This window comes from Heptranchias perlo, chromosome 29 (assembly GCF_035084215.1).
Source record: "Heptranchias perlo isolate sHepPer1 chromosome 29, sHepPer1.hap1, whole genome shotgun sequence".
NCBI classification, from domain to species: domain Eukaryota; kingdom Metazoa; phylum Chordata; class Chondrichthyes; order Hexanchiformes; family Hexanchidae; genus Heptranchias; species Heptranchias perlo.
Genome location: NC_090353.1, coordinates 11,239,224 through 11,255,582, shown reverse-complemented (window position 1 = coordinate 11,255,582; position 16,359 = coordinate 11,239,224). Strand labels below are relative to the sequence as shown.

General features: G+C 45.9%; 1 protein-coding gene across 1 annotated transcript in view; it reads left to right on the top strand.

Annotated features, from left to right (window-relative positions):
* LOC137299396 (receptor-type tyrosine-protein phosphatase delta-like) overlaps nucleotides 1-16,359 on the top strand; it is a 424,076-nt gene that overhangs the window by 309,416 nt on the left and 98,301 nt on the right. The window contains exons 15-18 of the mRNA XM_067968105.1: nucleotides 8,030-8,617; nucleotides 9,354-9,451; nucleotides 14,859-15,118; nucleotides 16,002-16,092. Coding sequence (XP_067824206.1) covers nucleotides 8,030-8,617; nucleotides 9,354-9,451; nucleotides 14,859-15,118; nucleotides 16,002-16,092 — 1,037 coding nt within the window. The remainder of the gene's footprint in view (nucleotides 1-8,029; nucleotides 8,618-9,353; nucleotides 9,452-14,858; nucleotides 15,119-16,001; nucleotides 16,093-16,359) is intronic.

Below are 16,359 nucleotides of genomic sequence, written 5' to 3'. Positions count from 1 at the left end.
TTGTATTTATTAGTGACTAGCTTATATTGCTGGTCCGCAAGAAAATAGAGAGAAGCGATGAGACTGATAATGACGAGGAGGCAGGCAGACCTGTAGATACCTTATTCAGGAGTCACATGGAATGCTGTTGGGGATTATTACTGACTGGAAAGTTGCTGACAATAGATCAAGAGGAAGGCAAATGAAGAACATGGCTGGATGTAATGGAATGGGCAGATGGAACGTGAGGAGCTGGTACAATCCAGCCATGCAGAGACCAGAAAGTTATGGAGTGCACTGGCCACTGAGCTTCAGAGTAGAGAAGGCACACAAGAGTAAAAATTACAGTAGGTGATGTTATTGTATGAACACTTAATGGGCTTGTATTAATCTCCCCTGTCTGCCGTTTCAATGGAGATATACACCTGTTTGATTTAAACAAGTTCCATACCTTAATTAAAATGACGGAGAGAGGAATTGATATACACTCCCTAAGTGTTCATAGGATGACATTACCAACAGTAATTTTCGGACTACAGAGACAAACCCTGCGGCCGGTAGGACTTGCCCCCCCCCCCCCCACCTCATCAGCCACGATTCAAGGCCATGCTGGTAATGTCACAGATAGGACTTTAAAGCAACTTGTGCAGATGTTCCTGTGTTGCTGCAAGTCTCCTTAAATGCCCCACACATTGTAAACGGGACAGATTCTGAGCACTGGCTACTGCTAGTGGTTCCACAGTGTAAATGGGTGATCGCACTGTTACTTCAGCAAGTCACAGGTGGTGTGGCATGGGGAAACAAAGAAAGCAGCATGTGGAAACTGGAGGTCGAAGGTAATTTGTGACACCATATACCGTTAAGTTACAGGCAGTGGACTATCAATAAATAGCCTAATTCAAATATAATATATAATCTTGCATCTGTGTACACTTCCTGTCAACTTTTTCCATTATGACGTTCTGTGTCCACATTTATGTGTAACTTGTCGAGCTGTAATGACACCCTCCTCAACCCCGGTGGAGACACTACAGTGCCACAACTGGCAGGAGGGTGTAATTACAGCGTGACGGGTTTACTTCAGCAATTTCTATTATGAATATTGACACGGGAATTTATAACGGAAACACAAAAATAAGGACACAATGTATGATTTTAAAGCAGGGACCAATTACATTCTCGTGCCCTGGTCCAATTATCCCCTGCTCTCTAACCCAGTTTCACCTGTGTACTAAACTTGGCCTTGACTCCCCAAGTGCGACACTGCGGGAGATCAACTAGTGTATGTGTGGATACATGTACACACACGCGCACATATTTTATATATATATGCACATAATAATAATAAACGTCCTTGCAATTTTTTTAACGTGCAGATCAGTTTGGTTTAAATTAAGCCATCTCATTATAATAGGGCCCAGTAACAGGAACAGCTGGGAGAGGAACATTCCATTCCAGTTCCCCATTAATCTCTGGTAATTTGCCATGCTATAACAAATTCTCTTTATACCAACAATTATTTAAGCCCAATGAACGCAATGTTAGTGTACATAGCAGATGCTGTCATTTCACTCAGCCCTCCAGTAAAACATTGGCACTTTGTTGTAATACTTAATCTGAACCGAGGAACGCATTTCCCTCTGGTAAGCACAATCTTCAGTGCTTTCACTTTTTCACACCTCATTCAGTGTGAGCTATGATTCGATGTGGTCCGACAGCCATCTGTTCAGCCCATACTTTGTTTTTACTCCTATCCTTCCCTTAAGCTGCTGACTCCTGTCGGTGATCCACAATCATGGAGTGCCGTCTGATTTTGTCCCCTTTTTGTGTGGGTGTGGGCGGGATATTGAACCGAGGCAGGAGTCACAATTGACCTGGCATAGCAAACTCTCCAGCACGGGACACTTAAAATGAATTGGGCTGGGGACGATGGCTGATTTTTTCCTCTGCCTCTTTGGCATCTAGTGACCCCTGCTGGAAATTGCACTTGGCCAGTAGGCAAGAACAGGACTGGGCTCAACACTCATTGTCCAAGCCCACACAAGAGGACTGTGGGCACACATGTACTTCAGTCAGTGGGCACCCATGTACTGCAGTCAGTGGGCACCCAAGTACCCCAGTCATTGGGCACCCGTGTACCCCGGTCATTGGGCACCCGTGTACCCCGGTCAGTGGGCACCCGTGTACCCCGGTCATTGGGCACCCGTGTACCCCGGTCAGTGGGCACCCGTGTACCCCGGTCAGTGGGCACCCGTGTACCCCGGTCAGTGGGCACCCGTGTACCCCGGTCAGTGGGCACCCGTGTACCCCAGTCAGTGGGCACCCATGTACCCCAGTCATTGGGCACCCGTGTACCCCAGTCAGTGCATTCAGGAGAAGTGGAGAGAAAATTAGATGAAAAATTAAAAGCAAGAAAACAAAAAATACAAAATAGTCATTTTCTTTACTGCTTTCTAACTGATTTCTCTTTCTCCCCCCCAAAAAAAAAAGTTTATGGATGAAAGTCCTACTGCTGCACACAACCCTGCTACAAGTCATTGGCCTTATCATTGATTTGTTCACTTCAGTGAAATTGGAATTGGCCGGCCTTAAAATCTTGCCGGCATATTGTCTGCCTGGAGCTGTAACCCACATCTCATCTGGAAAGTGTTAATTTAGATGTGCCTTCTGGCTTGTGCTCTTGCGGGTTTATTGCTGACTCGCACATCATGGCGTGGAAGTGGTAAACAAGTCCAGGTAATGGCTGCGGTCAGATGCTGGCTGGCTGTTGGCTTGTTGGTGCTTTGCCAACAAATGGTTGTGACAGGAACAGACTGGAGCTGCAGTTAAACCAGGGATCTTAATGTAACAGCTCTTGTAGTCGTTTACTGCGCATTCCCTCAATGTCACAGCCTGACTTCATTCTGTGCAGTCAAATGTCCTCTGGTGCAGTGGGCTTCAGCGGTAAACAAGTTGAAGAATGACCCAGTTGACAAATTCAGTGTCAAGTATGGAACTCGGCCGTGCAGAGCAGAAAGGCGCTAAGTATGGCACCCAGTTCATGCTGAGTTAGCTGATTTCAACCAGGGATGCGAGGGGAAGGCTGCATTAGGCCTCAGCTCCCTAGGTCAGGGAAGGGGAGGGGGAAATTAGCCAGGCTCACCGCTCCTGACCACTGTCCAGTTACCTTCACACAGGCACTCGCCAGAATGAGTATCAGGTGAGTTCAGGAGCCAGTTTGGCTGCAGTGCCCCCCGCATGGTTGAATAGGAGCAGGAGAAGGCCACTCAACCCCTCGAGCCAGTTCCGCATTCACTTAAATCACGTACCTCAACTCCATTTACCCGCCTTTGTTCCATTTCCCTTTTTTCCATTTTTGCCCCAAAATCTATCGATCTCAGTCTTGAAAATTTCAATTGACCCTAGCCTGCTGATAATATCTATGTTCAACTACGAGGTGGTGTGGTACTAGAGGGTGACTGATACCCATGAGACTCCCCTTCCCACTCCCCCAGCCACAGCAGAAGCCAAGGAAAAACAATTAGAGGAGGGGAGGAGGACCACAACAAAAATCAAATCAGAAAAACGAGCCCGTTTGGATTTGTGTAAACAGGAAAGAAAGGAGTGGACAGTCCTGAACTAGCAACATTTCCAGACCATAATTCAGTAATTAGTCCAATGAAGAAGCTCAAGTCTAATTCAGCTCTGATTTAACTCATGGAGGCAGCAAGTGGTAAAGTGTTGCAAGGCACCACCAAGTCAAGAGAAGTGGAAGTGGAAGGACAAGATGCCACAGTATCACGGATCCCGATTACCCAGTGTTGAACCCCACCTGGAGTCTCATAAGAATCATGGAAAAAAATATATATATCTTCTTTGTTTATTGGACAGATCATCTGGAAGTGACCTCCAGGTCAGCAACCAATTAAGGCCAGAGCCATAATAGTTACCAGAGCAAAGGACAGGACGTTAGTCAAAAGCTTTGATAGAGTGCAGAGGAGAACTAGCGTTCTAAACACTGCAGCATGAAGGATGTATGACCAGCTCTGGATGGAGCAGCACCTTGAGAGATCAGTGTTGATTTAAGCTGGCTTTTCTGCGTGTTTAAATGAAATAACAATTGTAACTATGTTCCTTAGTGCAGTTAATTGATTTCAGATAGAAGTGGAAATTCTATGACAGATCAGTCCAAAGACGGGAGATAACTGACAGACACCGTGCAGCTCCTCTTACACCAAGGCAGTGCTGCTGGATTCAGTCCCAATAACTGATTGATCCTGGCACCATTCAACTCACACAGACACATCCTGCTTTATTAAGACATGTTCTACTTGGTTCTGGATAATGCCTACATACGGGTTTCAGCGGAATAAACTACCAAAGTACTTGGTCGCGATGAGCCAGCACCTTCTTAAAATGCTGCGGACAAGCTGAGGCACAGGCACAGAGATACGTTGCAAAGATGCCCAAAGCCCCCACTTTTCGTTTTGCACAGAATTTAACATTTCATTTTACTCAACGTATTTTTCTGGTGGGACGAAATAAATTGAGAATAATGGATATCTGGGAGGTGTTACAGGCTGGAGTCTAAATTGAAGGGATCAGATTGTGTGTACAGAGGGTAATGGATACCTGGGAGTGAGTTATAGGCTGGGATCTAATCAAGGGGTTCGGATGGTTTCTATATAGAACGGAAACCCAGGAGCAAGTTACAGATTGGAATCTGTTTGAGCAATTCAAATGATTTATGTACATTGGATACTGGGGAGTGAGTGACAGACTTGAATTTAATTGAGGGGTTCAGATGGTTTACACATAAAATAGTGGATACCCAGGAGTTAGCTATAGGCTGGAATTGAAGTGAGGGGTTCAGATGATTTATGTATAGTAGAACGAATACCTGAGAGTGAATTACATACAGACTGGAATCTAATTTATGGGTTTGGATGGTTTACACGTAGAATAATGGATATCCGCGAGTTAAAGATGGAATCTAATCAGGAGCTTCCAGTTGTTTATATACAATACAAGGTTGTAAATCTCAATGAGACTTTCAGATGACATCAGTAACCACAGCAGTGGAAAGTCTTCCAGATCACAAGCCCCTCTCAGGAATATTTTCTATTTTTATGGGTGAGAATCTCTTTGAAGTATTTCCTTCACTTCTCATTTATGGGTCTTTCCACCTCAAGAATCTCTGTCAGTTTAGAGGCCAACTGAGCAACACTCAGGTGTAGATTCCCAATGGGCTAAATCATGCGGAAAGTGTATGATACAAGTAGTCAGTGTACAGGTCAAGGGATCTCCTGGACTACAGATGAACCGGGACTGGAAGGGTGGGTCTGGCATTTAGAGGATGTTCTTCAAATCATTCTTCCCAGAACCTGAAAACTGTGGACCTTCTTATCTTCCTCAGTCCGTCTTTCCTCCTTCAATCTGCAGGCTTTTAAAACCCAATCGTGGTGTCACCACATGCTCAATCTCGTCTTCTCTCATTCTTTTCAACCCTGCGCTGTCCTGCACTATGGGCCTTGGCCATTCGCTGAGATATTCTTTGATTTGGAAAACAAAAGCAGCACTTTGAAAGAGTTTATGGTGGAATTTTAAGCAGCAGGTACCACTGACCCAAACACACACTGTTCAATAACACAGCCTCCATGTTGGGTTGCCATGGCAAATGAGTGGCAGAGTGAAGCTATGTTCAGGCTCACTGCCTCCTATGGGTTGAATTGATTGGGAAGAATTTTAAATTACAAAGCTGGAGAAAGCCATTCGCTTCTCAGTCTAATGGCTCTCACCCACTGGCAACTTAATTTTTCTTTTGCCATTTTGATAAATCTCTGTTTAGCTGGTCCATCAAGATTCAAGAAAGCGATGGGAAGGAAGCTGCGAGAATTACGGCAGGCAAATTGAGTCTAGTGCTACATTAAATTGAATGAAAAACCCTTGCTGTTCATTTACGTACAGAACCGCATCGTTAATCAGGACAGCAGTGTGCCGGCAACTGTCATTACCTCAGAACTCAATTTGCTTAACTGGGAAAAGCTATTAAGAAGAAATCTCAGTGACACACCTCCATCCAGTGTTGACTCAATGCGGTAGATGTTCACTTTCGGCAGTGATGGAAAACTGGTAGTGGGGATCCGCCGCCTGTTGCTCACCCCACCCGATTGAAGTCAGTGGAAAGGAAAATTGAGCTGAGTATAGAATGGCCAGCCAATCTGCTCCTGCCCGTTTTGAGCCACCACTGGAAGTTAAATCCTACCCCATTGTGTTCCCTTAAAAGAAAATGTCTCCCCTCACCTCTCCTGAGGATGGAGTGCTGATGCCCGGGGTGGCAGCCATTAATAACTTCACTCAAGTGGCCATTATTCAAGTGTGAGCCTAGATGGTGAGTGTCGACAAGCTAGTCAACAGTGGTGGCCAACAGAGTCAACCCAAAACTATCTTCACCCTACACACACTTTTCAGCATGGCCCGTTGGATTGTGCACAGGAGCAGAAACCCTAGGTGATTTTATTGTCCATGCCCCCCCCCTCCCCCATCCCTCTGTCCCCAGACCCTAAAGCACCAAAGCCAATTGTAGTGCCACTTTCAGCACCCCCATTGAGATCCGTTAATCCAGGTACAAACCAGGGATCAATCCTGGACTTCCCTGGTCTGTATGACCTGGTAGACACCGGCTTTGTATTTAGCAATTGAATAATCGGGGCAGTGTCCAATTTTATTTCTGAGCCTAGGCAGAGAGAGCTGGTTATACCTCAAGGCTATCAGGAGCATGATCACAAAAACTGAGGAAAATTGATACTCACTGTTTACACCTTCTTAACCTCCATAATTGGCCCAAATCTGGAGCAAAGCAACTCACTTTCAGAACCCGTAGCTTTTGCAAGTGATCTGAATTTTGCTGCTTCTGGGCTCTGTTTGGCATGGACCCAACACCAGGAGTCCGCACAACTTGCAAGCACACATCAGTGAGAAGCCATCAGGAAGAGGTGGCCATTCAGCTCAGTAAGAATGGGGACTGAGTGCTGTTCAAAAATAGTTGGTGTAAAACCCCACTAAAAAAAAATCATAGAATCATACAACACAGGAGACCATTCAGCCCATCATGCCTGTGCCAGCTCTTTGAAAGAGATATGCAATTAGTCTCGCTCACCCTGCTCTTTCCCAATAGTCCTGCAAATTTTTCCTTTTCAAGTATACATCCAATTCCCTTTTGAAGGTTATTGAATCTGCTTCCTCTCCCCTTTTAGGCACTGCATTCCCAATCATATAAGTTAGCTTTTAAACTTAAAAATCTTGGGAAAAGTTGACTATCTTCTCTGCTCTTAAATCATTAAAATTTACAATGGCAATGTAGGCCTGATGAGTACCACTGCATGGGTTTGTTTGAATACATCTGTACACCAGATGTGGGCAAGCATGGCTTCTGCTTGCAGTGCTGTGAAGATAAAGGCAATATTGCACCCCTTAATACAGTATAAATGGGGCATTCATGTGCCCACTCTCTTTGTGCGTGCCTCTCTCTTTCCCATGTCCTCTATGTTTGTGTGTCTCCCTCTGTCTCTATCCCTCCCCAGTCTCTCTTTCACGGTCTCTTCTGTTGTGTAGATCGCTGTCCCTCACTCTCCCAGTTTCTCTGTTCCATCTCTCCCTCTGTGGCTGTGGGATTGGCCAGTGCTATTCCAATTTTTTCTGTTACTCTTCCCTCCTTGGATTGTGTTGATACCACCATCTTTGTGAATTTAAACTGACGTAAAATGGCCGTTTGGCGAGAGGGTGGGTCTCAAGCCTTCGAGCTTTCATGTGCTCAGTAGCCTTGTCACTTTTATGTTTATGCACATCCTCATTCACTTTGCAGATGTGCCAGTATAATTCCCATCTCATGTAGAACTACAACACAACCTGAGTCACTGCCTTCAGGGTAAAAATATAGCATTCAAAAAGGATTAAATGTTTGTTTAGAATGTCCGTTCTCATTTGATAGTAATTAAATGATAATTGCTTTATTAATCTCGTGGTATTTGGATAAATTACTCATGGATACTGTGTGTCTTTTGTATTTCAGTTCCTGACAGACCCACTCTGTCGGCCCGTCTGACTCAGGAGAGCACGGCTGTGATACAATGGCAGCCTCCCTCTGCAACATTTGGAAAACTCCTGGGGTATCGGCTTCAGTTTGGTCGTACGGATATCCAGCCCCTGTCAACGCTGGAGTTCTCTGACCACGAATATCAGTATGTGGACCACAGCCTCCACAAAGGTGCCACGTACGTGTTCAGGCTGGCAGCCCGAAACAGCGCTGGCATCGGGGAAGAGGATGTCGAGCAGCTTACTCTACCTGAAGATGTGCCCAGAGGCTACCCGCAGATCCTAGACTTGGCGAATATCACCACCTCATCTGTTCAGTTTGGCTGGCTGCCCCCTGTCTTGGCAGAAAGAAATGGCGTCATCACTATGTACACTGTCTCCTGTAGACAGGCAGGTGCTCAGAGCAACCCCATCGAAGTGTCCACCAGATCCTCCCAGACTAGCCTCACATTGAACAGCCTAAAACCGGACACCAGTTATGACATTAAAGTCAGGGCACAAACCAGTAAAGGCCCTGGTCCTTACAGTCCCGCTGTTCAGTATCGGACCATGCCATTGGATCAAGGTAGGGGTTATCTATTACCTTGTCATCCCGGGTGGCGGTGGGGCAGTTTTGGGCTTGGTACACTCTCTTCCACTTGCAGTCAACTGCGTCAAATCCCAAGGTAAAATATGTCAGGTCTGCTGAGAGCAAGCTATTGGTAGCTTCAGAATGCCTCATTGCTCATGCAGGTAAGGTCATCGTTTGGGGACAGCAAGTCATACCCAGTAGAGAAGGTCCTCAGTGGGCTGTTGGCTCCATGCTACAAACATAAACACACAGGTAGGAACGACTGCTGTTATGTACTTCTGACTTGTAGCAAGAAGCAGTTAGTCCAGATATTCTAGAAGACGGATAGGCTACTGGCCAGGGAGGCCTGTTGGTCTCATGGACATCTGATGTTGCTTCTGTGCCTAACTTGCCAGATGAAGCATTGACCAGCTGAGCAGATCCAACAGACTAGTAATAAAGTATTGGTTGGGGCAGGAAAAATTTGGTGACTACCAAATTGCAACCTATTGGACGTTGGTGGGTATATGGTGGTACTTCTGTAGCACAACATAACAAATGAAATATTAAATTGAGTATGTACAAAGAAAAACTGATCAAAAATTCTGAGATTGAGAAATTCTTTAAAGTGCCCTATTTCAGTGCTGATGTGTTCCCAGTCTACCATGTTTAGTGGCACCCTTACAGAAAGCTAATGTCTATTTACATTGTCGGAGGACCTTTTCTTTTAATTTGCCTTCTTTTTCAGCAGTTTTCCCTAAAAATTTCCGAGTAAAACTTGCAATGAAGACCTCAGTGTTGCTTAGTTGGGAGATTCCAGAACATTACAACTCTCCCATTCCATATAAGGTAAGTCTGTATTTGTAACAAGGTATCGGTGTTCCATTGACATCAGCATTACTAGCTTTTCGTTCAGCAACACAATCCCAACAAATGCCTTGCTCAAGGATCACTCCTCGGAACGCTGCACAGCAGAGTGATGGGATGTGGGCCTGTGCCTGAATATTGCTGTGGGTAGCTGCCAGGCACTTTCCCACAGGAAGAGGAATAAACTACCAGACCAATAGCTCTATTTTAATAGAAAATAGGAGCAAGAGTAGGCCATTCGGCCCTTCGGGCCTGCTCCGCCATTCAAAATGATCATGGCTAATCGTCTAACTAAGTAATGAGGCCTTTTCACTTGCTGCTTAGAAGCTGGGATAACTCGGCCTCCTAATGGCATGCCCTTGCCTTCTTTTGCCAGAGAGCAAGAAAAGGAGAGGGAACAGAACCAAGTCCCAGTTCAGTCAGCATCCCACAACTGGGCAGACTGGAGGCCCAGAGGCACATGGAGCAAAAAGCCTGCCAAGGGCAACAGGTAGACGGGCCATGATGTGAAGATGCCCTCTGAGCTACATTATGAGTAGCACTGAGCGACACAAATAAGTCATCACCAAAACAATGAAGGGAGAGGTTAAAAGAATTTTCTTCATATAGAGGGTTGTTAAGACATGGAATGTCCTACCAAAAACCGTGGTGGAAGCAGAATCTTACTGAAGTATAGTTCCATATGCCATGACTCTTACTGGGTATAAACCGAGAGGTGCTGAATCTTGTTTAGGTATGGTTCCATTGGCCCTGACTCTTAATGGATACGGTTCCATTGGCCCTGACTCTTAATGGATACGGTTCCACAGGCCCTGACTCTTAATGGATACGGTTCCACAGGCCCTGATTGTTGCCGGTAACGGTTCCACAGGCCTTGACTCTGGCCGGTAACGGTTCCACAGGCCCTGACTGTGGCCAGTAACGGTTCCACAGGCCCTGACTGTGGCCGGTAACGGTTCCACAGGCCCTGACTGTGGCCGGTAACGGTTCCACAGGCCCTGACTCTGGCCGGTAACGGTTCCACAGGCCCTGACTCTGGCTGGGTATTGTCCCATAGACCTTGACTTTTGCTGGGTACAGTTCCAAAGGCGCAAACCTTAGCTACAATTCTATAGTCACTGACAGCTGTCGAGTACCTCACCTATGTGGCCATTCTTCTTATATGATCCTAGGCAGTGAGTAGCAGTAGGCTATTCTACCATCGAGCCTGATCACATCTTCATCTGACATCCACACATATACTTTCCAGCAAGGGATCACTGGATAGCAATTTTTTTCCCCGTTCCTAGCTCAAGGACACCCGTGGTCAATTGTAGTACCCCTATTGCTACCCCAGCTGCGATCACCTTGGCACTGTCTAGGGATTGAACCTATAACCTTAGTCTGTAGGGTTACTCAAGCAATGTATTTTTGCACTAAGCATTCGGGGAGTGCAGTGAAAGTATTTATGTTGTGAAAAATTTACCACCAACTGCTTGCATCTTGTTGGGTCTGAAACAAGCTTGCAGCTGAAGAATAATGAGAAGCTGAAGACCTTCCCCATGGGGCCCAGGACATGGCCATCTCAGTAAAGGACTGTCCAGTTACTGAGCTCCAGTAACGTCGGATCGGGATGATCCTTATGGATTATGTCTGAGAGCTGTCACTGAGGTCTGTACAGTCTGTTTAAAGGCTGATCAGGTCCCAGCCTTCTCCTTTAGATCGCATTCTTTCCCAGAAAAAGCTGTCAGGAGCACCGTCAGCTACTTCCTGTTCCCACATCACTTCTCCCTGCCTCAGCATCAACCAGTCCCCTAATTTAACCACTGCCTTGTCTCCGTGTGCCTGTAATGACCAGTCTCCCAATTAAATCACTCTAGCGTTTCCCATTAGCATCAACTAATTCCCCGATACATCTACCGTCTCTTCCTAGTTGCATAGACAAGGCTTGTATTCCCTTGAGTATACAAGATTAAGGGGTGATCTAATTGAGGTGTCTAAGGATATGATAGAGTAGATAGAGAGAAACTATTTCCTCTGGTGGGGGAGACCAGAACAAGGGGGCATAACCTTAAAATTAGAGCTAGGCCATTCAGGAATGATGTCAGGAAGCAATTCTTCACACAAAGGGTAGTGAAAATCTGGAATTCTCTCCTCCAAAAAGCTGTCGAGGCTAAGTCAATGAAAAATATCAAAACTCAGATTGGTAGATTTTTGTTAAGTAAGGGCATTAAGGGATATGGAACCAAGGCAAGTAAATGGAGTTAAGATATAAATCAGCCATGATCTAATTGAATGGCGGAACAGGCCCGAAAGGCTGAATGGCCTACCCCTATTCCTATTTTCTTCCAGTCCTCCAGTTTAACCAGTCTCACTTCCTCTGTGCCTCTACTAAGCAATCCCTAGCTTAATTAGTACCACTTCCCTTGTTCCTCTTTTAAACTGTAGGTTTGATTTTAATGGGAATACTTTCAGCAGCTGTGCTGAGGTGGACTAGGAGCTGGTTAAAATTTCCAGATTCTCTAATAATTTTAAAGTAGCTTACAAATATTTATAAAACCCTTCCATTTCCAGTGACATTCACTCCTGTTTTAAATTGGGCCTGAGTTTCAAACATTTAATGAATGCAGAAAAACTGACAGCATTTTCTGTTGGGGAAAAGATTGGTACATTCCAAAGCAATGGGTGTTTCAGTCGAAGGGAGGGGGGAGGGGGGAGGGAATCACTAGACTTGGCAAAATGCAGAAACTAATTGAGGGATGCAGTTATCAACACTGGCATTTTTAAGAGTGTATGGAGCGGGGGCAGTATTTGGCATGAGTGTGGTGCTAGGATGCAGTATCATGCCTACGATTCCTCAGCTGGTGAGTTCCTAATCTCAGACCGCTAGAATTGGGCAGGTTGAGTCAGCTATGTCCCACAAATAACCTGCCAACACTCACTAAAGGCTCATACGTGAACAACAGCTACCCGGGCAAGATGTCAGTGGGTGAGTTTTCCGTATCTGGAACCGTATCCCAGCAGAGAGTTGGAACCCTCAGGACGGAGACTGAGGAGGTCAGTTGAACTGATACGTGAAATGTCCCAGGATGGGGGACCCATCTGACTTGAAAGCAGAGCAGAGAACAAGTGACAGCAAATTAGTTTGAGTAATTAGGCATGAAATAAGACAACCACCAGAACGCAACAGAAAGGGACTACGGATGTCAGAAAATAGATGTCCTGATAGACGACAGTCTGTGGAGACAGTGGGAGGGATAGCAGCAGACTCGGTCAAAAAAATCAAGGGCAACGTACGTAATATTCCATTAACACTGCAGATGGGAAACATCACAGACTGGGATTATTGTAATCCTGTGAAGTTGCCGTCTGCTTTAGGGACACTGGTAATATAAGAACTTGTTTTGTCCTGACTCGCGGTTACACAAACATCTCAAGTTTGAAAATTGTTCCGTGCCTGGGGATCTACTCAGAGGCTTGAGCAGCCTGTTTGCAAACAGTTTTTGTCATCTCCAAACTTGCAAAAAAAAAAGTGCTTTCAAGTTGTGGCTTAAAAATTGCCAACGAAACATTTTTTAAAATCTGACCTTTGACACCTACCTCACTGAAGGCGCTGACTCATGCTGGGGTCCCAGTTTAACTCCGAGGTCACCGGCCTCCTCTACCACCTATCCCATTTGCCATTCTTCATGTGTGAGCCTAGAAATTGTTCAACCTAAAAAACTAAACAGCAGGCTAGAGGGTCAATCCCAGCAGGTTCTAAGTTTCAATCCCAGCAGGTTCTAAGGTTCAATCCCAGCAGATCTTGGGTTTAATCCCAACAGGTTCCAGGTTCAGTCCCAGCTTCAATCCCAGCATGTCTCCCTTTCAATCCTTGGACTGTTCCGAGTTAGCTGATTTAAGTCAGGACAACAGTATCGGTGCTGCAATTAGCCTCAGTGCTACTGAGCTTAGGAAAGTTAAAATCAGGAGTCACTAATAATGATCGTGGTTCCTGTTCCTGATGGCTATAGCACCTCTGCTGGAACATGCAGACATATGGACGGTGGGTGAAGATGGGATGCCACTCTCACTCTCTGCCTATACTCACTTGAAGAATGGACAGCTGAGCGATGTAATTGTAGGGATGTTGGTGCCTATGGAAGTGCATTCGAGATGAGCTGGAAGCAGGGGAGAAAATGGAACAGAAATTAGTGAATTAAAAACAAAGGGATTCTAGTTGGGTATGCACCCCTCTGGCATAATTTATTACAGAAAGTACGTCTAAAATGAATGAAGCTGACTGCCAGGATCTGTATATCTTAATTTGAGCTCCTTGTTGTAAAAACTCACTATCAGAAGAGAAACATTCGCTGCTTCATGAGGAGAATGCATATGTCTGCCTCTTTATTTGACTGAATGGAACTCTTGTACATAATGTACAATGAGTAACTGTCATCTGCTTTCACATACAACCTTGTAATGTCCTTCTGTCAGTCACATGATATTGAAACCTTTAGCAGCAAAATTTGGAATACTGCTTCATATCCCATAAAAAGAAAGAACTTGCATTTGTGTAACACCTCAGCATGTCTCAGAAATATCACGTACAATGAAGCACAGTGACTGTTGTTATGTAGGCAAAGGCGGCAGCCATTTTGCACACGAGTACTAATGAGCTGAATGACCAGTTAATCTGTTTTTGGTGGTGTTGGTTGAGGGAGAAGTGTTGGCCAGGACACATGGCCCGATGCTCTTCATTGAATAGCGCCACTGGATCTTTAAAGATCTTTAAATTTTCAACTTCACACTCGCCCGTCGAGAATATATGTTGGAAATTCAAGCGCGCGCTGCCTATGATTTTCTGACCATTTAAATAATAAATCGTGGGCCACCCACGTCCGAAACTCTGATGCGCACTCTACGTGGGTGAGGCTCCCTGTGTGCTGTGCAAAGTCAGAACATTATCCCTTTAATATCTATCTGAACCACTGGGACTTATAGCGTCTCACCCGAAAGACGGCACCTCTGACAGTGCAGCACTCCCTCAGTACTGCACTGGAGTGTCAGCCTGGATTGTGCGCTCAAGACTCTGGAGTGGGGCTTGAACCCACGACCTTCTGACTCAGAAGCGAGAGAGCTAACTGTAGCGTAATCCCAAAAGTGGCACCTGGCACCCCTGCAAACACACTTAAAAAATTTAATAATGTATAAAGTATATAAAATCAGATGTTTGGGAGTGAGTTTAAAGACTATGGCCTTTGCCCTTTATTAATTACTTCTCACAATTTGACTCTTTTTGCAAGGCCTTGGTGTGGGTACAATTTCATACCGCGCTCCCTGTTCAGTATTTTTGGTTTAAATGCACCACCTTCTCAGCTTTTGTATACCCCTGTTTTTCCTCCTTGTTCCCGTCTCTGTTTGTGTCCAGATCCAGTATAAAAACGGGCAGTCCGTTGTCGAGGTGGACGGGAGAGCCACCAAAAAGCTGATCACCAACCTGGAACCGGACAAGGAGTACTCCTTCGTGCTGACGAACCGCGGCAACACAGTGGGAGGACTGCAGCAAACGGTGTCGGCTCGCACTGCCCCTGCCATCCTGGGCAGCAAGCCGTATCTCATCAAGAAGGTGGAACCCGACGGGACCCTGATGGTCCGGATGCCTGAGGTGGAGACAGTGCCCCCAGTCATGTAAGAAAGGGCCTAATATAAAATGTTAGAATTGTGTCACATTCACCCATTTGCCATGGGGCTGGGATTACAGGGCATGGATGAGGCTCTCTCACAAATCTTTAACAACACAGTTTTAATTTTTAAACAGCCTTTTTGTATTTTTATTTGCTCTCCTTCTCTTTGTCTATGCTTGGGTGCATCACAACCAAACCCAAACCTGGCCTCATCTAACTACACAAGTGTACTTTCCAGCAGGAGCCACTGGATAGCAATCAGGAGCAGCAACTCTTGCTGTTTCTCCCCTCCCCCCTTCCCCCTACCTCACACAGGGGACCTGAGGCCGATTGAAGTGGGACAGTTGCTGCCCCAATTAAGATCAACTAACTCAACACAGACTAGCCATCAAACCTGAATCTTCCTGGCCTTATCGGCCTGGTACCGCAGTGCATTTATCAAATGAGCCGTTGAGCAGCTGACCAGGCCTGTCTTCTGTACATTATCTATTCCTGATACTCTAGTGAAACCCTAAAGCTTCTCTTTCCCCAGGGTGACATGTATACACAGATGGCAACCCACAGCCATCTGTGTATACATGTCACCCTGGGGAAAGAGAGCATGGGGAGAGAGAGATTCTCACATTCCTGAGGCACGCACACACTGATCCATCATAGAAGTTTACAACATGGAAACAGGCCCTTCGGCCCAACATGTCCATGTCGCCCAGTTTATACCACTAAGCTAGTCCCAATTGCCTGCACTTGGCCCATATCCCACTTACGTGTTTTAATGTGTTTCGTAACATAATAAATCTCATTCAAAGCTGCCTTCCTGCGCTCTGTGTGATTTGTCATCCTGGTATTTGAGTTGTGAGAAGGTGCATGTTTTCCGCCTTGTGTTTCAGAGCCTACTACATCGTCGTGGTTCCACTGAAGAAAGCTCGCGGCAAGTTTATCAACACCTGGCACAGCCCTGACGAAATGGACCTGGAAGAGGTACGTAGGCAAACGCTTCCTTCCTCCGTCCCTCGCAGCTCGTAGCCTTGTGCCTCCAAAGGCCGGACGGAAAGCCCTCTGGCTCCTTTTCCTCCCCCGTTCTCTCCCTTCCCACCCTGAAGTTTTCCCATACCTCACCAAAGTGGGTCTTCTTCATGTGTGAGCCCACATAGTGGGGGGGGCATCAACTCACCCATGGAGGGCACCACAGCTGACCCGATCCGGGTCCACTCACCCAGTATCTACGCGCGCACTCACCGTCCAGCA